The 27804-nt window shown below is 41.1% G+C and overlaps 1 protein-coding gene across 5 annotated transcripts; it reads left to right on the top strand.

Moving 5' to 3' along the window:
- Positions 1-12: 12 nt before the first annotated feature.
- Positions 13-27804, top strand: LOC137612279 (5'-AMP-activated protein kinase subunit gamma-2-like). Of its 5 annotated transcripts, none has more exons than XM_068340733.1 (16): positions 16-302; positions 2690-2755; positions 4859-5093; positions 14012-14232; positions 15845-15896; positions 16609-16715; positions 17474-17555; positions 20786-20844; positions 20926-20971; positions 21085-21139; positions 21257-21383; positions 21658-21823; positions 21926-21963; positions 22057-22203; positions 22294-22387; positions 24337-27803. In XM_068340733.1, the coding sequence occupies exons 1-16, from the start codon at positions 219-221 to the stop codon at positions 24366-24368; spliced, it is 1611 nt and encodes a 536-aa protein (XP_068196834.1). In that variant the 5' UTR covers positions 16-218; the 3' UTR covers positions 24369-27803. The 5 variants fall into 5 exon arrangements, 4 of the variants coding, with proteins under 4 accessions (XP_068196836.1, XP_068196834.1, XP_068196835.1 ...); XR_011038834.1 differs by having other exon boundaries at positions 18-302; positions 22294-22475; positions 24337-27801; XM_068340734.1 differs by lacking the exons at positions 16-302; positions 2690-2755; positions 4859-5093 and adding an exon at positions 7336-7934.

Below are 27804 nucleotides of genomic sequence, written 5' to 3'. Positions count from 1 at the left end.
TGTAAACAAGCGGCGGCCGCCCTGATTCGCAGACGCGTGCCCTGCCTCTCTGCTCCACCAGGCCCACTTCCTGGTGGGTGAAGCAGTCCTTCAGCGCTGTCATATGAAATAGATCTGACGGATGAAGTGGAGGTGGAGGCGGTTGTTTACGGTGTCCGGTCACTGTTGATTTTTGTTAACCGGCTCATTTTCTTTTATTTGCTGGTTTTGAGGAAAACATGGGAAGCACAGTGATGGATTCCTACAAGGACAGTTCAAAGAAAATGACAAAGAAGAGGAGAGGTCTGCGGATTAAGATGCCAGTGAGTCGGTGAAGTATCCACTAATCTGGGTTCTAACTCATCCGTGAATTCCCGGTGTTATCGGGGAACTTTTCGCGAAACCAGCCCATGAACATTTGACCGGTATCAACCCTTTTTTGTTGTTGTTGTTGTTGGCGTCATCGTTTACTGAACCCATGTCTACTACCGGCGACAGAAACATGTTATTATCATTTTATTAAGACAGTGATAAATGAATCTGCTGCAAACAACGAGCTGCATACACCCCTGTAAACATAATGTGGATTAATCAATCAATTAGTTCCATCCCTATCATGTTTATTGAGATGTCAACCAGCTGCTGGTGGTTAATCTACACTAGTCAAACCTGCGGGCACACCTTCCCATTCACTTAAGCAGGAAACTGTTTTGCTTTTGAAATTAACTGCAGGACTGCAGAAAGTTTTGCATTATTGCTTGATCTGCAGATTAATGTGTCGATGAAGTGATTGATCGTTTGCTGTGTCAGAAGACAGACTCTACAGTGAGATCCTTAGGTGTCTTTTGTTCGGTTTGCATTCTGACCTATAAAAAAAAAAAGGTCCAGATAAGATGAGAAAAACATTCTTTGAATTGCTAATCGTTAACTTTTGGAGTGATCAAAGCGTTGCCCTGCTCAGATCAGATTAAATCCAACTCAAAACCGTAAAGGATCTAGAGTAAAAATTAGGTAAAATAAAGACTAAACTTGGCAACAATTCATTTGAACCAGTTTGCTGCAGGTCTTGATTTAGTATGGTTATATTACTCTGGGCCTTTAAGAAAAGTTTTATTGCTCTTGGCCAGCATGATTCATCAATCTCAGAACATAATGAATGTAATTGTTTTTCTTTGGTTGTCAAGGCAACTAGGAATTGGAGCCTGAATGATATAATTTCAGACATCAAATATTATGGGTGTCTTTTCAAGATCAAAACATGCCCTGATTACTTGAACACACTGTTGTGACAAATTATTTGTTTTGTCATATGCAGTAAAAACTACTGTGGCTCCCAGTGGAGGTGTGGATTTTTTGAATGCCATCATTCAGCTGATGCAACTATTCCATATTTTGTTGAAAACTCAATCATTTGTCCTTTTAAGAAATTATTTTGGTTGGAAAAAGTTTAATGGAATGTGTCATTTTAGGTTTTACGCTGCACTGCAGCTGTGTAGACTGGAAAAATTCCTACCTCTGAAGGAAGTTACCTTGCAAATACAAAACTTTTTTTTTTGGTCATCGCTCTAGCAAAGGATATTTGCAGCTTTCCAATAACAAAATAACTTCCCCAACTTCTACTGCGAACAAACAATTCCATGAAGAATGTTGGAACACATTCACAAGGTCTTTTAATGATGTCTACTTTAAAGTATGCAGGATTACCAAAAAGCACAGTGTGCACACCTTCAAAAATGATCACCCTCAATCATCCTACCATGGTGGGATCTGCCTTTGTTTGGTTGGCTGTTTATCCACCAGATATCCCATAAAGCTGACAATAGATTTAATTGAAATGCTATGTAGAACATCGCGCCATGAAGAGCTGATGAAAGTTTGAGGTATCAGGAATTTGTGATGTTTTACTGATAAGCACAGCTGGAGCCAGATCTGAAAAATAATACTATTTTTTTCAAAATCAAAAAATATACTTGGATGGGACAGTATTGGGCCACAGTAAAGTAACAGACACAACACTGCTACTAACATGTAACAGAGCTCATGCAAATTGATAGTAATTTAGATGGATTGCATGTAAAGTATCTGCGAAGGGTAGGAAGTTATATCCAGTTGCAAAAAAGATTTGGATCTGCCATTATATGACACAATTGTTAAATGATTTTGTTATTTGCTTGCTCTGGTAACTTCATGTTTATTGACAAGGGCGTTCCCACTGACATCTGGCTTTGACAGTATTGTGCGCTGTGTTCAGGGCTTTTGTGGGGGTCAGCTACCAGCAATGTCAGTTAGTTGTTTGTTCATCTTCTATATTTGACAAGTCAGGAATGCAGCTCAACAGTCAGCAATATGTCTTGCTTACTTCCCCTTTGAATGGTGCTTTTACAGATGACTCTGTTGCAGCATGCTTAGCATCATCTGTGGAATTTAAAACCCAACCCTCGATATGGAGTGTGGTGGTTATATGTTGCAATTGCTTGCAGCATTTGTTTGTGTGCTTCCTTCTTTTTGATAGATGAAAGCCTAAGAAAAGATAAGACTATGTGATTTTTGCAAGAAGTGACAAAGAACAACAATGTCAATTTTGTATTAAACATATATTAAAACAGCAAACAATGTCTAAAACAGCATTCTTGTAACCTGTTATGGCCTGTAATGTTTTTCCTTCTTATGTTAACACATCCTTGTCACTCAAATGTTCTTTTCTGTGCAGGACTTTGGTGTGTTTACTTCTTCACAAGTGGAGTTGGGTGGCTCAACGAGACATCAGTTTAACACGGTACAATATACAGATTATTGTGATTTTTTTTTCATATATGCACCATTTATTGTGGTTTTTTTTATATAGCTTGCTTTTTTTCTCAATATGATATATAATTTAACTCTTTGGCTCTCTTTGTTTTGTCTTTTAAAGTGTTTATATGTGGATTAGGGAGACAAAATATCACACAAGGCCATCTTTCCTATTGTACCAACCCTCAGTGGTTTGTAGTAACATTACTGTGTTCAGACACAGCAATGACATGACATACAGGAAATTGATTTTTCTGAAAGAAATCAGTCTCTGTCTGCTGTAATTGACATGAATCACAGTGATCATTTCCACCAGAATGCTTTTTACATCACTCATACTTATAAAAAAATCTCATTTTCTTTCTTTAATATCTGGACAAAAACCCCGATAGCTGTTCACCTGCCTTTGCAAAACTGTTTCACAATGACCAAGGCAGAGTTGTTGGAAAATAGAAATATGGGTGTGTGCTCTCATTCCCTCTGATATAGCACAGGATTGGTTTCAACTCAAATGTGCATATGTAGCAGGGCCCACCTTGAGCAAATAGTTTCCTGAAACCTTAAGGAGGACAGAAAGAACAGTTCATCCCTTTCTGATTAGAATCAGTATGAAGCTAAGGATTGTTTTGATGGTGCATGTTCTTTTCCATCGAACAACAGCAGTTCTTTCACGTTCTATCATTTGGCTCATCTGTTTTGCTCAGATCAGTAATTATATTGGCTTTTATGTACCACCAATGCTACCTTTTTGTTTTCTTGTAAATACTACCTCTAAGCTGCAGATCATTGTGTGACATGACAGTTTGCTGTAGCAGAGCCCACAAATGGTTAAGAGTTGTTGGCACATCCAGGAGCAGCCAGTGGAGGGAGGAGACGCATCCTCTCTGCAGCTAGATTGTATGCCATCTCTCATGTTGGGTGTTGGTCTGTCTGCAAAGAGAATAGCGAGTGATTCCTCTGTCTGTTTACACGGAAGTGACCTCGCAAAAGCAGATTTCCATGTACAGCAAGTCATAATAAGTAAGAGCAGTCCTAATGATCTGACTGAATGTAGTTGTGCTTTTCCTGGCTGATCGTACTGAGCATGTAATCTGATATCCAGATGCTTTTTTTATGTTTCAGTTGCTAAATATTGCAAAGGTAGTGTTAAGTGCAAATTGTTGAGTATTGTTTCCTGTTTATTATCCCTTATTACTGAATAATTATGTTTGTATAAAAAAATTCAATGGTTTGAAGGGAATTTTCTGTGAATATATCATAAATACAAAAGCCCTACAGATGAGAGGTGGGGTGCACCCTGCACACATCGCCAGTGCATCCCAGGGCACTTCCAAGTAATTGTCTTCTAATTTTGCTTCTATTTTTGGACCTTTTGCTCTCATTATGTGCACAAAGTTTTGCAGCATAGCTCCGCAACCTCTGTGTAACAGTGTGTGCACTCATCCATCCATCCAACTTCCACCACTTATCCGGAGTTGGGTCGCGGGGGCAGCAGCTTCAACGGGGAGCCCCAAACTTCCCTTTCCCTGGCCACATCCACCAGCTCTGACTGGGGGATCCCAAGGCATTCCCAGGCCAGTGTTGAGATAAAATCCCTCCACCTGGTACTGGGTCTGCCCGCAGTCTCTTCCCAGCTGGACGTGCCAGGACGACCTCCCTAGGGAGGCGCCCTGGAGGCATCCGCACCAAATGCCCAAACTACCTCAACTGACTCCTTTCCACACGAAGGAGCAGCGGCTCTACTCTGAGCCCCTCATGAACAGCAGTGTTTCTCACCTTATCACTAAGGGAGACACCAGCTACCCGCCTGAGAAAACCCATTTCCGCTGCTTGTATCCGCGATCTGTTCTTTCAGTCAAGACCCATCGTTCATGACCATATGTGAGGGTAGGAATAAAGATGAAACGGTAGTGGAGAGCTTTGTCTCTTCGCTTAGCATGTAATCAGTCCCTCTTTGTGGCAACAGTGCGGTAACGCGACTGCAATACTGTATTGCAATACCGTATAGTATTGCAATGTGTGTACTCACTGAAATTAAACATTTCCTGAAGTAGAGGAAATAACACTGTCTCTTCCTCCTGTCTCTCAGGGACAGCGCCGAACCCATTCTGACAGCGCCACTACAGAAGCAGCAGGGAGGAGCCCGGCTCTCCTGCCAAAGTGTCCACAGTCTGCTCCAGTGCAAGATTCACCCAGAACCTGTTTCCCGTATCCCTCTACTCAGAACTCCCCCTCCCCCCATCGCCTGAGCTTGATTGGTATCTTCCGTTCCTCAACCAACTCCTCACCTACGAGCAACAAAATCTTCTCCAGGACCAGGAGAGGTGAGCCAACATGCTGACATTGGCACCCGCTCATGATGCCCACTCAGCCCATTATTGGAGTGGTGACGCTGATCAGTACAGTTGATGGCTATTTCAAAATAATCTTACAGAAAGCAAACAGATATGTGAAACTTAACAGCCTCCAGGTATTTTGTTTGTGACAGAACTGACTTGAAAATGTGTCAGGCCACATTTTCTGAGTTCTGCGCATAGGATTTTGACGAAGCACATATGCAGACATGTCCATGTGATCAAATACATAAATAAGTACTGTGGGTGATTGCTCGACTGACGTACATATTCTTTCATTATCATTTATCCTCGTATTGATATTAACTTTATGTGGGGAAAAAAATGCATGCCCATTTTTGCTGTTCTTCATTTACCACTGCAGTTTATGGGTTGGCATTTCATTGATGGATGTAGATATAAACATTTACAATGTCAGAATTATTCATTAATTGATACAGGTAATACTGGTACCAGTCAGAAAAAAAGTCTATGAGGAAGGCCAGAGTTTGGACAACTGATTATTACAAAAGCCTGTTTTACAAGGAAACAGTCCAGGTGGAAGCAGCATCAGTCTATACAACGATGACTCATACATTTTTGACTTTTCCTCATTCTACTGTTTCTTCATAGTCAGTTTGGCAGCGACTAACAGAATAGTTCTGCTAGAGCCAGTCCTCCTGAGTCGGCATGCTCTGTTTCCTCTGGAGAATATTATTGATGGTAACCAAAATAAAACACACCAAAACCACACCAACTGCCAATAGTCTTTCTATGCCAGCTGTTCAGGATTTCTAGAGTCTGATGTGGTTTTAGACATTACATCGTCTCAGTTTGCTTCCTCACTAATGACTTGGTTTTAAATGGTTTGGGACCTGCAATGATATCAACAAAAGATTCTCTTTAATGGATGCCACATAGTGACATAGTGGGCATATTATCTTCATTTCAGTCAGTGGGATGTCTTTGTAGACACCCTTCTTTCGCCACAAGGGTGTGCTGACTGCATAGCCTTGTCTCGGATTAGTCTCGCTGTGTGGAAGATGAGAATTATATAATCACCTAGAAACTTTGACGTATTATTAGCAGTGTTTTCTGCAGAATTCAGTATGCTTATAAACATATCTAGTATACGCTGCATGATGAATGTCATGTGTTTTCTTTTGAGTTTATTTGCAACAGTTGCACTACATTCTAACTCCCACCAGGTCTAAATATGTCTTCCTATCTGGACATTGTCAGTTTCTCCATGCTGGCAGCAACTGTAACACTTTCATACCCTTATCTGGAAGTGACCAGACTCTCAGTATGTCCTCATACAACCATGCAAGTGAGCTTCTTTTTTTTCACTCTCTCTCCGTTGCTAATGTGTGCTGTATGTTGTCTGTAAATAAAGGAATGGCGTGGTTTTCAACTCACCGGATTCACAAAAGGCAGACCTTAAAAGGGAAGAATAATTTTCTGCCCTTCACTGCTCAAGCCTTTTCTTGGCTTGACTAGTGAAGCTAAGCCAAGAAAAGGAGCTCAACAACAGAAAATCAAACATTCTCATGGATGTGAAACCCCAGTCTTTGATACAAACTGAAGGAAATGAGATTTTATCAGAAAGATCGAAAGGTAATCACAGAGAGCAGCTCAGAACATTTGAGAAGACTTCTTTCATTAACTGTATCTCAACCACTCTTTCATATTGTCCCACAGAGGAGAGTGGGACATTTGCATAACACGTTAATTGAGATTTGTGCTGGATATGCTGTGTTTAGTATGAGGAGCAACTTCTGAGTAGACCAGCTGTTAAGAGCTGAGAAGGTTAGTGGCATTGAATGAAGTCTTTCTGATCAGCTGACTGACCGTGGGACGTCCTGCTGCTGCTGTCCGATGGGGGATGGCCTTTGCAGTCTTAAATGTCAGCCCCACTAAAAGTTATAGAGAGGCGACCCCACAAATGATGGCAGTGCAGCCCCCTATTCCAAAGTTTCCTTGTATTTATTAGAAATGACAAGGTTTGTATCAAACACATTATTAAATTTATATTATGTGAATAACGAGAGAGACAGATTTGCATTTCTCACAGACTTTACTCTGTGGAAAAGGGGGCAGGGTGGGGGGTGCGGACTGAGCCAATCCCTGGTGGAGTCTCGCAGACTAACCTCCTTTTACAGGCTGCTGACATGCGTGCTATATTAAAGAGACGCCACCCACAGCTGCACCTGACAATTTACAGTGCTGACACTGGTGTACAGGGGGCCAAAGGCACTTCAGTCCAAGTTTTTATTTGCATCACTTGTGAGAGGGGCATTTTTCAACTTGAAGCCATGTCGCATTTATCACTTTGACACTGGCTTTCCGTCCTATAGGACTGTTTTTTCTGCAGTTTTTTTTCTGTCCATAAATAGAAGCAGATTTCATTGTAAAAATGGACTTCAACTTAATGGAATACTAAAAAGTACTTTGTCTCTTGAAAAAGAAGACACAATTTTTCATTTTATTTCTCATCTATCATTGACGGCAAACAGTTTTTGTTTTTATCAAATACAAATGATCTATTTCCTTGAAGACCGCGCGGCTTTAAAGAAGATCAATTCTCCCGTTCTGTGGACTTTCAGTGTTTAACTTCTCTACAGTTTTAAATATAGTGACTCTCACTCAGGACAGGTTTTAAAATATATTTGTGCTGCTATCGTGATGTGGATGGTCATGGTCAAACTTAGTTTTGAACCAAGAACCCACTGCTTCCCATGAAGAGGTTTGGCAGCTTGAGGAGGAGCAAGAAGCGAAAGGAGCAAGATGGATTAGGAGGGAGTCATCAATCTGAGATGACATGTCTGCCTGGTAATGTGATGCATCCATCACCCTCCCCATAACTCCTTCAGTCTGGACTTAAAATCTAGTAAATGCAATAACAGCCTTTTATTGACATATTCTGAAAGCTGTAAGATAGTGTATTCTAAACTCCACTATTTCTACATTTGTGTTACGGTTGTGCTTCAGTGGCATCTGGTAATTTATTGTTGTAGTTGCGTTATCCACAGCAGTGTGTGTCAAAGTATTTTGCAAAGTTACATGCACCAGGGAAATATGTTTTATTTTCATTTAGATTAAACCTGTCACTGTGTCAGCTTAATATCCTGTAGGTCCCATACCCTACAAGAATCACTTCAGATCAGTTCCTCTTTTTTTTTTTTAGCCAACATAGACTGACAGCAAGACCTGTAGCTGAAGCAAAATCCTTAAAAACACGACAAATTGGCCTGCTCTTTGTGTGTGATCTTTTTTCAGTTTCAAGCCCACCGTGCAGACTTAATGCAGTTAGGTATAAGTTAATACTACCTCATGAAGCCCTTGGGTGCCCTTTGTGGAGCTCTAGTGGCACAGACGCTCCTGATTTAGAGCCAGTTGGCCCTTGACGGAGTAGTAGGTGATAGGAGAAGAGTCCTGTCACAATGGTGCACAACATTGTGCGTACATAAAGTACAGGCTTACATGTATACGAAGGCTTAGCATGAACCACGCTTCCTGTGTTTCAGATTAGAGATGTTCGCCACACCCTTTCAATAAGCTGACTGCTTGAGAAAATTTCAGACGTTGCAAGTTTGTTTAACACCATTGTTGTTCACCGACTTTCAGACTGTTCCACAATCCATACACTAGCTTTGACCGCTGTACCTACACAGGCAAGAGCATCATTCATTACTCCTCTGTGATTCATGTAACACAGCAGTACGTCCATCAGATTTGTAGCTTTACTATTTTCACATAAACGAATGAGGCTCATGTTGCTCCCAGAGCTGCATCTAGACTTGACTGAATTCAGCCCATCAACTCTTCATCCATAAAACCAGATCCTGGTTTTATGGATGCTAAGCTGACACAGCGTGCAGTAAATTGCAATGAAGCAACACTGTGCGATTTACCGTATTTTCCGCAATATAAGGCGCACCTAAAAGCCTAAAATTTTCTCATAAACCCGTAGTGCGCCTTATAATCCTGAGGGTCTTATATATGGATTAATATTCATATTAATATTGGTTAAAAACATGATCGCTGAAAAAAAGCCGGCCGTCTGGCCGCCAGTCATGCCGCACTCCGCCACCAGAGGAGCCCCCTCGCCAGGCACTCGGGCAAAACGTAAGGAACTTTCAACAATTCTGTTGATAAAGTTTGACTGACTGACTGATCTCAGTATTTCCTAACTATTTGGCGTCGGAAATAACCCACTTTAAACTTAATTAGTCTTAAAAATGCCATTGTGCTGGAATCTAGTGACAGTCCATTCTATTAGTCTGTGGAAACACATGGAGAAACTGGAGAAACATAAAGGTGAATGAAAAACCCTCAAAGATAAACTTCAAGCCGTTTCTGAAATTCCAAGAGCAGAGTCACTGCTAGACAAAGGTGCCAAAGGGCGTGCTGCATTGATTTACAAATGTAGTTGATAGCTCTGGGCGGGCGGCGGAGGGGCGCATCCAGGTTTATGTATTCTGTCTGCAGCGACGTGCGGTGAGATTCACGGTGGTGAGACACCGACATTAAAGTCAGTTCTAGGAGTAAAAAAGTGTCACATTTGCCAGTAAATTAGCAGCCTGACATTAAAAACTAGTTAAAAAACTGAAACTCACCTCCGACTGGACTACCGATCGATCGAAAAAATATTTAATTAATAAACGAAGACGAACTTTGGAGCTTAAATATCTGCTTCGAACTTCAGATCAGGAAATAATCGGCTCTGTTCGCACTGACTGCACTCGTAATGAATTTAACCAGTTTTTAATGTCAGGTTTTTTAATATGCGTGTTGACTTCTTCCTAGTCATGAATGCAATCATTACTGTCTGAGCAGCGCGGCTCTATCTAGTGGACGGATTGCGCAACTACAGCCTCTGCAGTTTATCAAATTGTATTTATTTTTATTGTGTGCGCCTTATAATCCGGTGCGCCTTATATATGAAATAAATTATAAAACAAACAAATTATTGAGGGTGCGCCGTACAGTCCAGTGCGCATTATAGTGCGGAAAATACTGTATTTATATATTTAAATATCATTTAAATTGGTGTTGCACCTCATCTTCACTTCTGTTGCATTATTATTTCTTGGAAATAAATGTTCATTTGTTTAAAGACAAATATTACTAAATACTTTGTTTTCGTTTCGTTTTACTCACATTGTTCAAGCTTTTCTTGTCTGCCAACTAGCAGTGACTATTTTGATTGATGCAGGGGTGGTTCTAGTTTCAGACTTTTGGAAGCTCAATCCCCCCGAGGTGGGATAGTTGTTTGTGACTGCAGAATTGAACTGACTAAGAGAGTTTGACAAAAAATTAACATGACAGAGAATTTGTGCCAATAACATTCTGGCACATAAAAAACATTATTCATTCATCACGTGTATTTTGTCTTCCTTTCTCATGATATCTTTATTTTATTTTAAGATCCTGTTTCTTAATTAAGTTTCTTAATTAAGTTAATTTTTATTGACTCATTTTCGAAGTATGTTTATGTCTACTCTCTCTTAAAGATTGAAGATGTAAGTAGTCATCAATGATACTGTAATGATAATCCATTAACATCACTAAATGTACACATTTAGACCGGCACACAATCATCAATTAAAGGCAAGATCAAAATAAAATAAAGGTAATCAGTCCATTTGTAAGAAATTTTTGACTCAAATGAGTTCCACTGCCTGTTTTAGGTGGACTGAAAGGGATTTTTAGACCTATAGAAATCCAGGTGCTTGAATCTTGTATGAAACATACAGATGGCCTTTTTCCAATTCTTGACACCAATATTCACATATTTCTCTGGACTTCTTCCATTCAGATAGTTACATAATGAAGAGAGGCCTGAGTATTACGCTAAGAATAGATTGCCTTACAAGTAATGCTTCACATGTTTTTTAATGCATGCAACGTAAGATGGGGCCACTTCTATCAATTTCCTGTTTTCTCTGTGGCATCTAGCTGCACCCTGTTCATGAGGCTGTGAGGAGGGCTCCCAACCCTGCTGTTATCTCCTCCTGAGGAATGTGCCACAGCAGCGTGGCTAAAATAAGAAAGCTACACAGCGGAAGCTGGGTGCACCAAAGAGAGCTGGGGCATGCCAATTGAATGTCAAGAGATAGTGTGGAGTGCAGTCAGACACTACAAAGAAAGTCACTCCACATGAGGCTTTGTTTTATGAAAAATCTCTCCAGATGTGATTTAAATGCCCTTTGAGAAGATATTTTTATTGCAGAGAAAATTAAACACCATGATTCAAAATACTAACTGAGATACCTCTGTCCTAAAATATAGATGACTTAACCTTTAATCCAATGGTGGTCATTGTTAACAACCAACCGACCGATCCGGTATGGAAGTCATAGGTTTGATTTGCATGTTTGATTTGGCAAAAGTTTTACACCGGATGCCCTTCCTGGCGCAATCTGTATTTATCCGGGCTTTGGAACGGCTAAATAAGACACTGGCTTGTGTACATTGTCCTCTTGTGGCTGCATTGCCTTTAATCCTAAATGCTATACGTATTCTTCAATATTCTTTCGATACATTGAAATTACAACTCCGTCTCACTTTGCTAAATATGCTAAGTCAGGTTAGTCAGAAAAATGACTAACCTGACGGATTTTTTGAAAACTTTTATGTTGCGTTTAAGCCTTCCGTCCACACGACAACGTAGATATCCAGAACGAAAACGCAACTTTTTAAAAACGCTGGGTCTGCTTTGTCGTGTGGACGGCCTATCCGCGACTTTTTAAAAACGCTGACGTCTTGTCTGCGACGAAAACCGCTGTGACGTCATATTTATGGGCCCATGTGTTGTGACAACAAAACACAGAGGATTCCTATTGGATCAAATTTGACTCAATACTGCCACCACATGGTTTGGCATGCTTATAGCCGTCTTCGAAAACGCACTGGTGCGTTTACGTGTGGACGGAGATTTTAAAAAAAAAAACGCTTTCGTGTGGACGCGAATCGTTTTCGATGCGTTTTTAAAAAGTTCCATTTTTTAAAAAAATCCGTCATCATGTGGACGGGGCCTAATAGAAGCTGCATTTTCCTGCAGACAGTTGGGTCCCGAGGGGATATTTACGTTCTCATGTGCTAGAAAAGAAAAGTGGCTGGTGTCCTGGTAATGTGAGCCACTTGGTCCATATCATCCGTATCTTTGACTGGCCTCAGAAATATGCCAGCGGTGTGCAGCCAGGACAGCGTGCATGATTGTCACATGTCATCTTACAAAAGTGATGTCTTATGTGAAAGAGCACGTGAACGACCATGAACGGCCATCATGTGACTTTCACCTTCAAGTGTACACTGCTTCAGACTCCTACATTTGAGACGGGTTCAAACATGGTTGCTGAATTTAATAAATGACTTTGGGAGATTTTCAAAAATATAAAAAGCAAAAGTAGCATTGCAGAATGGTCCAGTATTGGTTGCTTTAAGTCGATCCGTTGGGATAATGGAGCGTTTATCTGTCGGACCTTGATCTGTGCTCAATGTGCAGAAGCAACACTTGGGCTTGAAACAACAAGATGGCTAAAAAAAACCTGGATAATTGTTACCACCAACACGGTTTTAACAATGTCGATTCTGCTTCATATGTAGTAATGGGTCACACACATATGAGGTCACAGCAGATTTTGTCGCAGGCAAGACGTGTCAAGACAGAAAACTCCCGTTACAGCTGTCCACACAAAAATGCATACCCAGTGTTTTCAATAATCCTTGTTTTTGTAATGGATATATGCGTTGATGTATGGACGATACACTTTACCAAAGGAAAAAAGATGCATTTTTAAAAACACCCAGCTGAAGGCACATTATTGGAAAGGGTGGCCATTCAATTCGACCACCACACCGTTCCGAATGAGGTCAAATCAGGGACATGAGGTGAAAACACCTGTGCAGGTGGTCGTAACCTTAAAATGCGTGATACGGTACTCCTTTTTCCACACTGATCATAAGGCCATGATAGACTGGACACCTGTGTGCTTTTATGGCTAAGGATGAATATTAAAGCAAATGCTTTTTTATTATTTAAGTTCGTTCAGCTTAATTTTGTAGCTGTTTGTGAGCTGTTGGTACATCCCCGACTGTTTGAGACTTGCTGAACGTTTATGTGTCTATCTTTGTTGTTCTCATGAATCAGATATGTGTCCCTTAATATGTAATGACAAGCGGGAACCTGTGGAAATTCCACGATAAAACAATAATATCAGACTTCAAACATATGAAAAGAATAAAGCTACCTTATTGTATGAAGCTAACACTATACGGCTAAAGTGGAAAGCTCCAGCTAAACAACAGCCAACCAACTAGCCGAGCTTTTGCCGCAACACAACGTGACACACAGTGATGTCTTGTATGCTAGTGCATTTCCTTCTAGATTACTTTACTACCTGAACAATGATTTCTACATTTTACGTGAATGAATGATGAATGAATGAGTAAATAAATATATAAACTTTATGACTCATAAAGAAAGAAACAGACGAACAAACATCCAACTGTCAAGCATGTTTATCAACACGTCTTTGACGAGGAGCTGTTATACGTCAGAAAATAGCCGGTTTTAAATCCGTCCATTCTGTGTGAACATGTAGACACGGGTCACACACACTAACATCACAGTGGGTTTCGTCGCAGGGAGACAGATAGAAAAAGTTTTGGTTACAGCGTCTACATGACAACGCAGACAGAAAGGCATTACCACAACAAAACACCTCTCTGCCCGATGCCTTACGCCATTTTGTTCTCGTGATTCCTTCTGGCAGATGTGCCGTGATTGGTCGGGCGTGTGACAGCGTGAGGTTTTCCAGTAAGCTTATTCAAATATATAGGTGAAGAGATACGTGTTATGATATCTAACGCATAGCTTTTCTTTAATTCTCTCTAAACTTCAGGGCTCAGCACACCACCCACCACCCCAACTCAGTCATCCAGCCAACCTGTGTTCCCCCAGGAGGCCCAGATGAGCAGACGCAGCGCAGAACACCTTGAGCCGAGCTCCCGACCCCGCCTGCTCTCTGCACCTCTAGACACAGGACAGCATCTCAGTTTCCCTTCAGCAAAACCCCCAATCCCTTCCTCAGCACCAGTGCCATTATATTCTACCTCACAACAAGTAAGTCATGCCATTTAAAGTTTAATACTCTCTATTTATAAAACTATCCTCCTGTTTGTTTGCTTAGGGATGGTTCGATTACTGCTTATGAACTTGATAATAAAATAATGTGGATGTGGCTCAGTCAGATCAATACAAGCTCACGTTTTGTCTGTTCGAAATTGCAGCTAAAGACATTAAAACTACCTGTCACAGTTGTAGCCTTAGGAGAGAGTTCACAAGCAAAGGCTGAACTGCTTGGGCCGGAGAAATCACATTCACTTGTGAATTCCTAGAACAAGTGAAGCATTGCTTTTGCTCCAAAATAAGACTGAATATGTGTAATTTTGCACCCATTGGATATCATTGATGTAAAATCACACTTTCTGAAAATGCTGCTAAATATCGCACCAGTCACAAGCTTAACCTAACAACTATCTCTTTTGTGTTCACAAAACAGAGGTGTTATTTCTATGTGCCATAGGCTGTTTAACTCGGCATCATATGAGTTGAAATTTACACGAAGCATAAGAAAGGGCCGTGTTGAGCTATTTCTTCTGTCAGCAGAATGGACAGTGTGAATGTTGTCTGAACACTGAGGCTGTATGTCATGTTTGGATGTTGGGCTACTGCACAGCTGACTTGCAGCAGACAGACCTGAGGTGTAGCCAAAGGTTTTCATGTCTCGGGTTATCATTGCGCATTTTATTTAGAACTCACCACAGTCTGAGTCATGGTGCGACAGCAGATTTACCATAGTTTGTGAAGAATTACTCCTTGTGTCCCTTTAATGATTCATTATCTGGTCTGCCTTGGACTTGTCTGTTCAAAATGATTCATAGATTCAAGCCGGGGAAGACAAATCAATATTTCATCAACGACATTGTATAGAGTGGATAATAACACCCAAGGACTCATGACTGAGGCTAAAGAGCTTTGAGACAGTGCCAGTAACCTTTATGTACCCCCCTGCACCACCACTACCACCACCAACCTGAATCATGCTTCAAGAGCAGATTACAAAATAATCCCCTGATGCTGCAGAACTGTATTTACCAAATCCAATTCCATTACTAGAATGGATATGTGTGTGTGGCCGTCCTTGGAGTTTGCTTTCACACACCGGAGATGTTTTTTTGTCGGATGATGCGGGACTGTTCTGCATGGGGGCAGGGTTAGCAGACTTCGCCGTACTGCCGCAGTGGTGTGCTGTGGTCAAACAATCACATCACATATCTCATGTCCGGTGGGTGTTTGAGAGAACGCCGGGTTCCTCACTGCAGCAGATGGATCAGGACTTCTTTTTTTGGAGGGGGGGGCAGTCTAATAATAATGTCCCAGTGGAGTAGAAGCCCCACAAAGCGGGCGTGTATCGCGTTCCCTTGTATATTTAGCGAGTTGCAGTCGGACCTGGAGGAGGAGCTTTGTGCGATCGGTAAAACGTGGGTGTCTCACGACGTGTTTTTACGCGGGGTTGTTTGGCGCACCGCGTCCAGTGTGACCACAGTCTGCTGTGCGGGAAGTCGCTACACCCTGCTGCTCACTCACAATTGTGGCGCAAAGTTTTGACATATACGTTGCGGGTTTTGCTGCACATCTTGACGAAAAACTTGTGCATTTTTCCCTTGCTCAGGTCTACGGTCTATTCGAAGGTATGCTGGAGAAACTTGAACTTGACGATGACGGTGAGTGATCAACACGACGCGATCACTAATTCATACGAACTCCTCAGAATCAGGATGTCACAGATACCGGAGGATCATTTAGATCCCACCATCCATCCCGTCCGAAACCCTTCGCAAGCGACTGCTTTCTAATAATGACAGACCCATTCATCTAATATGTATGTTATTTATGCCAATAAGAATTTTTTGCTGCGCTATCAGTGAAATTAAATGAGGATACCAGTGAAATGCTGTCTGTTTTAAAGTTTAGGGCTTACAGCAATCGAGGAACGTAAATATATTATTTGAAAAATCCAGAAAGGAAAAACCTTGTTTAAAATACATTTAAATAAAAAGTCTGTAAAGCTGTCAAAAATCAAACTCTCATCACAAGTACCTGCAACACCAGTTATCTCATTTATGATGATAAATTGGGCATTAGTTTTATTTTGGGTGCATTGATTAACTTTCCTTATGTTATAACACCATATAAAATATGAATGAGTAGGTGTTTTATTACTTATACCCATTTGTGTTCTTTCACTGTTTTCGTGCTGGGTGCATTCGATGCTGAGCTTTAATTACCCTTAAAATGGAGCACTAATGTGGCTGTTAGTGGTCCAGGTTCATAATGGTTGTTTAGGCTCTCAGAGTGTGTTTTGTTTCCATCGTGTATTTCCTGTGAGATGTCTCCTTCCTCTAAAAAAAATCCCCTGCTCTTGTCCTCCTTCAGCTGCTGAACCTGAGAGTGATATTTACATGCGTTTTATGAAATCCCACAAGTGCTACGACATTGTACCCACAAGTTCTAAGCTGGTCGTGTTCGACACGGCACTCCAGGTCAGTACTTTTAATTCTCTTTTGCCTGTCTACAAACCATTATACGATACTGAGTTTTCCTGAGAACCAAACATCTCACCCGGGTTTAATGTTTGATAAAATAAACCTCTTGGCTTGTGGAATTCGTCATAAAAGGGTTAAACAGTAATAGTGGGGAGGTCTGACGTCTTTGATGTGTCGATCTTTAACCACAAAATCCACTAAAACTAAACATTGAGAAGCCTTGTCTAAAGAAAATACAAATAGAGAAACCAACACAGAGCCATCCAGAGATCAGAGTACATTCACTAAAATACATCACAGGTAGCTCAACTGCTTATAAGAGCAAGAGAGTGTCATCATGTGATTATGACGCATGCAATCAAAGTGTTGGCAGTCGCTTCACAGAAAGAGTAGTGTTCAATTCCTGGTCCAGAATCTTTCTGCCGGTCTCCACCGGCTCATTATCATGAACATTTATGTTAGCTTAGTTCTTCCATCAGTGCCTTTTACCAGAACTCTGACTTAAAATAGGCTTTCACTTGAACATGAAGGTAGTCGGTGTGAGAGAAGAGGATGCAGTAGACGGGGTTTGATGGAGGCAGTTCATTCACTGTGGCGACCCCTGAAGGGAAGAGCCAAAAGGAAAAGAAGAAAATTTTAATTGTATTTCCCCAAATTGTTTCCTCATCAACTATGGTCATTATTTTTTTATCATTGGTATGTGATTGTTTTTTATCAAATTATGATTTTTTTCTTTCGTTTCTGTTGCTTGGCAGGTTAAGAAAGCATTCTTTGCCTTGGTAGCGAATGGTGTTCGAGCTGCTCCACTATGGGACACAGAGAAGCAAAGCTTTGTGGGTAAGAACTCCAATCCAAATAAAATTGGCTTTAAGGCCTTTTTTATGTCTTTTTTTCATTGATAGTAAAATAATAAAGTATGTTATGTGATGACTTTAGAATAGTTGTCATGGAAACTGGTGTTGTCTTTTAGTGTCCTTCCTGCTCCGGAGTGAACACAGAGGAAACTCTGCGCTGATCATGATTCTATCACTATAGCTCTTATAAACCATGAAGCACAACAACAACTCTTGTGTATCAGTCTGTTCTCAAAGACAGCCAAAGTACCATTTAAAAAAAACTAGAACCAAAGCAGGTTGAGACTGCAACATCTACAAAGGGTAGATCAGGGTACCCTGAAAGTAGTACCTGACAAGTGCATAGCTTTGACCTTTCAGGGTAGGTCAAAGCTATGCACTAGCTTTGACCATAGATCATAGCTAGTGCATAGGTAGATCAAAGTACAAACTTTGATCTATGGTTTTACTCACTTTGGCCTTCTCCCTCGTCTTTCTATCTTATTTTATCTATTTTAGCTTTCTATCTATTCTATCCTGAGTGTACAAAAGTTGAAATTTGACCTTGATCTAGTTTTGTCAAGGTCAACATCTCACTTTCATCCCCTTTGCCGCCCGAGCAATCTGCTTTTTGTTTCATCTTTCTATCTGCAATGGTTGCGAAGATATTTGGTGGAAAAACGAATGAACACTAACAATTACAACACATCACTGCTTTGAAGTGGGATGGTCCTTTTCTTCTTTCAGCTTTTCCCGTCAGGGGTTGCCACAGCGAATCAGTTGCCTCCATCTAACCCTGTCTTCTGCATCCTCTTCTCTCACACCAACTACCTTCATGTCCTCTTTCACTACATCCATTTCTAGTCTTCCTCTAGGCCTCCTGCCTGGCAGTGCAAAACTCAGCATCTTTCTACCAGTATATTCACTGTCTCTCCTCTGGACATGTCCAAACCATCTCAGTCTGGCCTCTCTGATTTTATCACCAAAACCTCTAACATGTGCTGTCCCTCTGATGTACTCATTCCTGATCCTCTCCTTCCTGGTCACTCCCAGAGAAAACCTCAGCATCTTCATATCTGCTACCTCCAGCTCTGTCTGCTGTCTTTTCCTCAGTGACACTGTCTCTAGACCAAACAACATCGCTGGTCTCACCACAGTTTTGTACACCTTTCCTTTCATTTTAGCTGAAACTCTTCGATCACACATCACACGTAACACTTTTCTCCAACCGTTCCATCCTGCCTGTTCACGCTTCTTCACCTCTTTTCCACACTCTCCATTGCTCTGGACTGTTGACCCTAAGTACTTAAAATCCTTCACCTTCTTGATCTCCTCTACCTGTTACCTCAGTCTTCCACTTGGGTCCCTCTCATTCACACACATGTACTCTGTCTTACTGCGGCTAACCTTCATCCCTCTCCTTTCCAGGACAAACCTCTACCTCTCTAGCTTCTCCTCCACCTGTTCCCTGCTCTCACTACAGATCACAATGTCATCTGCAAACATCATAGTCCAGGGAGTTTCCTGTCTAACCTGTCAGCCTGTCCATCACCATAGCGAACAAGAAGGCGCTCAGAGCTGATCCCCGATGCAGTCCCACCTCCACCTTGAACTCCTCTGTCACATCTACAGCACACCTCACCACTGTCTTACAGTCCTCATACATGTCCTGCACCGCGCTAACATACAGTGCCTTGCGAAAGTATTGGCTCCCCAAGAACTTATTGACATTTTGCCACATTTCAGGCTTCAAACTTAAAGATAACAAACTGAAAATATGTTTTTAAGAATCAGCAACATGTGAGACACAATCGTGAAGTGGAACCAAATGTATGACATGTGGAACAGGGTACACTGGTCAGATGAGACCAAAATTGAACCTTTTGGTCTGAATGCAGAAAGTTACGTTTGGCGTAAGAGTAACACTGCACATCACCATCACCACTGCACACACCATGTCCACTGTCAAACATGGTAGTGGCAGCATCATGCTCTGGGGTTGCTTTTCTTCAGCAGGGACTGGGAAGATCATTAGAGTTGATGTGAAGATGGATGGAGCCAAATTCAGGGCGATTCTGGCAGAAAATCTGTTGGAGTGTGCAAATGACCTGATGATGGGGCAGTGGTTCACCTTCCAAGAGGACAACGATCCTAAACGTAAAGCCAAATCTACAATGGAATGGTTTAAAACCAACCATATAAAGGTGTTAGAATGGCCAAGCCGAAGTCCAGACCTCAATCCAAGAGTGCATCTGTGGAAAGATCTGAAAATTGCTGTGCACAAACAATCTCCATCAAACCTTAAGGAACTTAAACGGTTTTGTAAGGAAGAATGGACAAATATTTCTGTCTCAAGTTGTGCAAAACTTATAGAGACATACCCAAAAACACTTGTGGCTGTGATCGCAGCAAAAGGAGGTTGTACAAAGTATTAAGTCAAAGGGGGCCAACACTTTTGCTCGTCCTACTTTTCAGTTTTTTATCTGTAAACACAATATAAAATGTTGAATTAATTTGGTTCCACTTAACTATTGTGTCTCACATGTTGATTCTTGAAAAATATTTTCAATTTGTTATCTTTAAGTTTGAAGCCTGAAATGTGGCAAAATGTCAAACGGTACTGGGGGGGGGGGCAATACTTTTGCAAAGCACTGTACTTCCCTGCCACTCCAGACTTCCTCATACAATACCACAGTTCCTCTCTGGGCACCCTGTCATAAGCTTTCTCCAGATCTACAAAAACACAATGCAGCTCCCCCTGGCCGTCTTTGTACTTCTCTATCAACATCCTCAATGCAAATACTGCATCTGCAGTACTCTTTTTTGGCATGAAACCATACTGCTGCTCGCAGATGCTCACTTCTGCCCTTAGTCTAGCTACAACTACTTTTTCCTATATCTTCATTGTATGGCTCATCAGCTCACCGCTTTGAGGCAGGATGTAATAAATAAATACACAATTTGTGTGGAAGCCAAACTGGCTGCGAGTTATCTTTGTTGTGCTTATTTTTATGTGTGGGCTTTAGTGCAAGTCAGCGTGTGATGAATAATAAATGCAAAGTGTGAAGATGGGGGGTGGAAGGGGGGTTGGAAGGGGTGTGGGGTGTTAGTGATGTATTGTTTGGATCACACCCTTAAACACTGTCTTTTCTCTCTTAGCGTGTTTGCAGGCATGGCAGACTGTGTGATGTGCGCTGTAGACTCTCAAGTGTTTAATGGTCTGTTTTCTTACAGGAATGCTGACCATCACAGATTTTATTATTATACTGCACAGATACTATAAGTCACCGATGGTAGGTCCATTTCAAGAGCTTGCAAGAGATTTGCCTCTCATGTGGGATGCCTGTTCTCAAAACCTCCTGTATATATTTCAGGTGCAAATTTACGAATTAGAGGAACATAAGCTGGAAACGTGGAGAGGTTGGTGTATTATATTATCTTATTTTTGAAGCATGCATAATTGAGGTTAAGACTAGAGCTCTGCTCTACAAGCAGAATATAAAGTATTTGTGTTCGTGTTTTTCTTAATGCAGAGGTTTACCTTCCAACTGCATTCAAACCTCTGGTGAACATATCGCCTGATGCGAGGTACATTGTCCGTCCATAAATAATGCAAATTGCTGTTCTCACACATTTTTTTTTTATGTCGATAGATTCTATCATGATTCTCGTAACTCCCTGGACATTGTGTATGTTGTGTTGCAGCCTGTTTGATGCAGTCTATACCCTCATCAAAAATAAAATTCACCGCCTGCCTGTCATCGACCCTGTCACAGGGAATGCACTTTATATTCTCACACACAAGAGGATTCTCAAGTTCCTCCAGCTCTTTGTGAGTCCAATATGATCTCCATCAGTTTTTCTATAAATGGGTGTTTGGTCTGAGCTGCGTTTTAATCTACATAATGCATGTTTTTGATTCAGATGAAAGCTTATTCCTTTTTTTTTTCTATTGTCTGCTGCCACCTAGTGTCAATATGGACATTAACAAAATGTCACAAGGGAAGTGATCACTCTGAGCCTATCCCTTCCTTGTCGTGTGTGTGTGTCTGTGTCCGTGTATGTCTGTGCATGTGTGTGTGTGTGTGTGTGTGTGCGTTCTCCAGATGTGTGAAATGCCAAAGCCAGCTTTCATGAAGCAGACTCTTGGAGAGCTGGGTATTGGTACATACCGCGACATCGCGTTCATCCATCCGGACACGCCCATTATTAAAGCACTCAATATCTTTGTGGAGAGACGAGTGTCTGCCCTTCCCGTGGTAGATGAGTCTGGTAAGACCATAATTTGTGTATTGACAATATTTAGTAATAAATGAAATGAGAATACTTATTAAGATGAATTATGATACTGAATTTATTTATGATCCATTACAGGAAAAGTTGTGAATATTTACTCCAAGTTTGACGTGATTGTAAGTTGGTTAAATATCAAATGTTGGAAGTTTAACAGCTCTGCGATTCTTTGTTTCTACATTTTCAAATGCTCTTCATCTGTATGCGTGTAGAATTTGGCTGCTGAGAAGACGTACAACAACCTGGACATCACGGTGACACAGGCTCTGAAGCATCGGTCTCAGTACTTTGAAGGAGTCATGAAGTGTCACAAAATGGAAACAATGGAGACCATTGTCGACAGAATAGTCAAAGCTGAAGTGAGATTTTAGAAACCTATGTTGTGTGCATTATTAGTTACTTACAGATAACTTTATGATCTGGGTCTTGCACTTTTTTTTTAATCCAAGGTACATCGGTTGGTAGTGGTCGACGAACGCTCCAACATTGAGGGCATTGTCTCCCTGTCGGATATTCTTCAGGCTTTGGTGCTCAGCCCTGCAGGTATAAACGCTCAGCATCGCTAGCCTCACCTCCCCTTCTGTCCCGGACCCTGAGTTCCCTCCCCACCCAGCCTCTAACCTTGTCCTGGGTAGGCAACGCACCTTTTTTTTTTCTCCTGGTTGGTTGTGGCCTGTAGCTGCCTGTAAGGTGGAATGGTGGTTGGTGTCCTGTTTGTCCTGCTGAATGCTCCAGTGTTGTATGGGTATCTGGGTCAGGATCAAGAGGCTCTGATTTTGAGCAGTTATAAATTTGTAAATGTGCAGCATTTGTCTTTTGTTGCCAGCAGATTGAGGGAAGTTATAAATGACTGCTGACAGGTGACAGTGATGCCGAAAAAGCAAACTGAACCGAGATATAGAATGTCAGTATTCTGAATCTAACGAGACTATTGCAGTATAGAAGTCTGATAGAGTGGTGGCCCTGAACAATTTGGATGTACTTACCTGATGCGCCACTTCAAAGTCATTTGAAGATCAAAATCAGAGTCTGGGGAGTGACAGACCTGGGTGGTGAAATTCACATGTTCGAAATGGGGGCCAGACAATGTGCTCCAATTATCGGGTAAATCTCTGGTGTGAAAAGAAAACAAAATTTTGAACTTCAGCTTCCACAGTTTATCCCAGCTGTTGGATGAACTTTTTACTCGGACTAAAAATTATCTGCCAATCAGTTTCCAAGTTAATTTTGATTCAATAAACAATCAGGTGCTTTAAATAAAATAACAGTCCATCTTACAGACTAAGGAGGTAGCTAGTTTTTAAGCGTACTTGAGATTTTCTGTCGGAAATAAAAATCATGTAGCTTTTAAACATTTCTGTATTTCATACATTTTAAAAAATATAGATTTTACAAAGCACATTTTCCTTTCCAGGTTTGAGCGAGGCAAGTGACAGGCTTGCATCTGGGGCGGCAGTAGCTCAGTCCACTATGTTTTGGACTGGGGACGGGAAGGTTGCTGGGGTCAAGACCTGTGTGGGCCAAAACATTTGGAGTATATGCTGGCAGTGGAACATGTTGGTTCACCTCTTGAGTACTGCTACAGTGCCCCTGAGCAAGGCAACCCCCGCCCCCCACAAGCTGCTCACTTGGGCGCACCACAAAGTAGCTGCCCGTTGCTTTTGTCTCCCACTGTATAAAATTCCATACAGACCCCTGGTGTGTGTGTTGCTTCAGGGTCCTGTACACACACACACACACACACACACACACACACACACACACACACACACACACACACACACACACACACACACACAAATGCATATTCAAAAATACATACATAGTGAAAGTGAAAAGAAATTTCCCACAGGCAACAATAAAGTGTATTTCATCTTCTCTGATGCTCTGATGGTGAACTTGTGGCAAAAAGTCATAAGTAACAATAATTATTGTGCATAATAAGACTATTCATTAGTCATTCTCCACCACATGTGCATTAGACTCTAAATTACTCTTTTACTAAATGCATGTAGGGTTGCTCTTCTCTGGTGAATTGTGCAGTCAAGGACATACAGTATATGGTGTTGTATTTATCGATAACAGCAACATGCTGACCGCTTTGTCTAATTTTATAGCGTGATTCTGCAAAAGTACTTCTTTTCAGTCCGCTCCCTGTCATGTGACACACAAACACGATTGCATCTGTACGGTTATCCACTGTACAGTTGCATAATCATTGTAATTTGAAGATGTGTCCAGCACTACTTTAGTTATGTGTGCAGATAGTACTCAGGTGGACTTCATTTATAAAAACAGTAAAATTTTCATTTATGGAAATAATCAGTGGATGTCTTTCTAAATGGTTTACCATGGTGTCGAAGACCTAAATGGAATTTCAGTGCAGTGACACACTGCAGCAAGTCATGTTACGCTTAGTGATCATAACACTAATGCTGTCTAACTATCTCAATCTCTCTCTCTCTCCTCCTCCTCCTCCTCCTCCTCCACAGATGCCTGTAAGGAGGAGAACCTGGCAGAGTGAGAGGAGCCAGCAGCAGTGGAGCCGTGGAGTTAAAATGCTTGGAGGTTGAGGTAGGCAGCGTGAGACTGAGCGGTCAGTCTGAAGCTCCCAGAGTCGTCTGCAACGGATGCATTATAGAAACCAAAGAGCTAGAATGAAGTTTCTGCACTGAAGAGGGATTTTCTTCTTCTTCTTTTTTTTTTTAAACCTAAACACACATACATACGCAAATACTCATATGCAAAGATGTATTATAATCATCCATGGAGAAAGTAGGAATTTGGACAAATGAATGGGGCTTCAAGATTTGGATTGTGTTCATGATCGTGCTAATGTCATCAGGCACCTTTTAGTCACAATAATTTTTTTAGACTTCATGTCATCACCTGAAGGACATTGTTTTTTCCCCACTATTCAGTAAGAAAAAGTGGTAAAAATATTCAGAGATCGCTCTAATTTAGTAGCCAAGTTACACTCTACCTATACTAATGTCCCCCTACCTTTCTTGTCAGACAATGTTTTTAACGGACCGTCTTTTAAGGTGTCATGGATAAATACAATAAAATAAAAGGGTACAACCAGCATAAAAACTGGTCTCTCTTCAGCTTTGCTTTTCTTTGAAGTCATACATTCTTCTTCTTGTGTCCTCACTGACACTTTTACCCTGCGCAAAGACATTTTCCTGAGATGTTTGTTTTTTTGTTCGCTTTGCCACTTGGTGGTCCTGTATTCTGTGTTGCCTGCTGGATCAGCCCCTTTTAGAAGGTAGCCATGTTCCCGAGAGGAGCATCTTAACATTAACATTAACAAGTCACAGGTCCACTCATGGACAGATGTGGCAGAGAGAATCCGGTAATTATCCAAAATAAAACATTGTTTAGAATCAAATTATAAACCAGACAGAAATAATATATTTTGTGTATTCTTTCTGTGCGGTCCAATACCAGTTGACCCACATACCAGTCCGGGACCTGGGGGTTGGGGACTGCTGATAGGACAATTTTATGACTGTGTTTAATAAATCCGTTTTTAGTGCCAATATCAGACTCGTACCTAATCTTTATTGGTGCCTTTCATGTAATTTGACTCAGTATTGTTAAATGTGATTTCTTTAGGGGCCTTTTAAAATGTGAATATTTAAATGGTTAATTATGGTAATTAAATCTGCCTTCATTTCTTATTTGGCTTTATTTGTGTATTTTTTTTATCCAAACCTAAACAGAATATATTAAATGTTGTCATCAAAATCTTTTTGGCAAACTCATGAGCAGTGGTCAGAACAAAATACGATGGTATTTAAATAAGGGCTCCGTCCACCCGGAACTATGAGTGAATAATTTTATTCATTTTTACAGCAGTAGTGATAAAGAGTTCCCATGACTTGAGTATTACAAGACCAGAAAATACCTTTTTTGATATTCAGCAAAACTTTTGTACATTTATTTTCAGTTAAGATGCTTCAGATAATGTCGCTCACAAAAATTGCAAATCTCATCGCTGGCTGGACTGGACTCATCTCCATCTCTGAGTGTAAATACAGTCATTCACAGAACACATCAGAAAGCTTTATTTTTATGATTGTATTCACACGTTTAGAGAGAATGCAGATTTAACATTATTTTTGTAAATATATCTGTGGCAACATGTCCTGTTCAGAGACTTTATCAGATCAACATGTACTGTAAATGTGCAAGCATGAGAAACCACTTCAGCACTATGAATATTCTTTGTTTTCATTTTTTCTATTTTTCGACTGCAGAGAAATAAATGGACACAGAATGTACTAAAAAAAAAACTGTTTTTTTTCCTCTATTTAACTGTGTTTATCTCTGACTGGCTCAGCTAGCTTCCATTGGTTTGGTGCTTTCTGGATCTGTCTGAAACCCCCCACCACAGACCAATCAGATTGTATCAAATACCCCCCAGGTTTGTCATTGTAGCAACAGTGACTCATCGTAATTAATAAATAGAATAAATTATATGTGAAGTCTGGGGCAGCACGGTGGCGCAGTGGGTAGCGCTGTTGCCGTACAACACAGCAGGTCCGGGTTTGAGTCCCGCTCTTTGTGGAATTTGCATGCTCTCCCCGTGTCTGCGTGGGTTCTCTCTGGGTTCTACGGCTTCCTCCCACCTCCAAAAACATGCACTTCAGGTTAATCGGCCGGTCCCAAAATTGCCCGTAGGAGTGAATGTGTGTGTGCGTGGTTGTCTCTTTGTGTGTGGCTCCGCGGTGCACTGGCATCGTGCCCAGAGTGTTCCCCGCCTTACGCCCTATGCCAGCTGGGATAGGCTCCAGCTCCCCGTGACCGGCTGTGGCGGATACAGCGGAAGACAATGGATGAATTTAGGTTGAGTTGTATGAGTGAACTCGTCAGACTTGGGAATCTTCCAGGTTATGGACGCCACAGATACATACCAGTCTTTAGGAAGCTCATTCATAGTGCACACCAGATTTCTTAGACATTGATGATTTCTCCCTGTTATTGTATGTTTTATAATGTATCTGGTTTTTTTAAAAATTGCTGTATGTAACTGTAACTGGTGCTGCTGCCATCTTGGCCAGGTCTCCCTTGCAAAAGATATCTGTAATCTCAATGGGACTCACCTGGATAAATAAAGGTTAAGTAACAGAAAAAAAAAGTACACTCCAGATTATTGTGAAAATTAAAAATTATTGTGGAACAAAAATTGTAAAGATATTTAATATACATGACAAGCAAAATTGCTTCAACTGATCTCACTTTATATTAAATATTGAAGAGTTTTTAATCTCACTTTTAACAGCCTTGAACAAATGTACTGCAGGTGTGCTGCTGATCAGGCGAAATCTATAGTTCCAACAAATCATGCCTGTGTCCTCCGTCCTGCTGATTACCATACTCTGTGAGATTTACATTGCTTATCTGGCTTTTTTTTTTTTCATCAGGCATTTCTAAGAACACTGTCACCAATCACAGAAAATCATCATCAGACCTGTGAGCTGTTAAACTTTCAGCCCTACATGTAGCCTACATCCTCAAGGCTTCAGCCTTGGAGTTATTTTAGTGCAGGGTTAGGCCTCCAAAGTGCCGGGAAAGGGCTGGATTTGATTTCAACTGAAAGACAGCTGATGGTTCATCCTATGGTTCATCCTCTATATCTGAAGATGATCTGCTCAGTAAAATCAGCTGTCGTTTCTGGTAGATGAGGAAGACACTAGATGTTTTTCCATCTATGCTGGAGTGTTTGTGGAGTGACCACTAGGTGACACTGCAGCCCACTGCTTACAATGAGCAACACTTCAAACATCTGCTTCACAGTTAAATAAGTAGACAAACGACCTCTTTCTTGTTGAACATTTACATTCCAGTAAGATGAATAAGTTCCAAGTGGTGCCCCCCCCCCCTTTTTTTTTTTAAACTTTCATTAAACTGGCAGCAGGAAATTCTTTGTACTGCAGTACATTTGGACAAAGGTG

This window comes from Antennarius striatus, chromosome 18 (assembly GCF_040054535.1).
Source record: "Antennarius striatus isolate MH-2024 chromosome 18, ASM4005453v1, whole genome shotgun sequence".
Lineage (NCBI taxonomy): Eukaryota > Metazoa > Chordata > Actinopteri > Lophiiformes > Antennariidae > Antennarius > Antennarius striatus.
The sequence above is the reverse complement of the archived record's forward strand: the minus strand, read 5'-3'. Positions and strand labels throughout refer to the sequence as shown.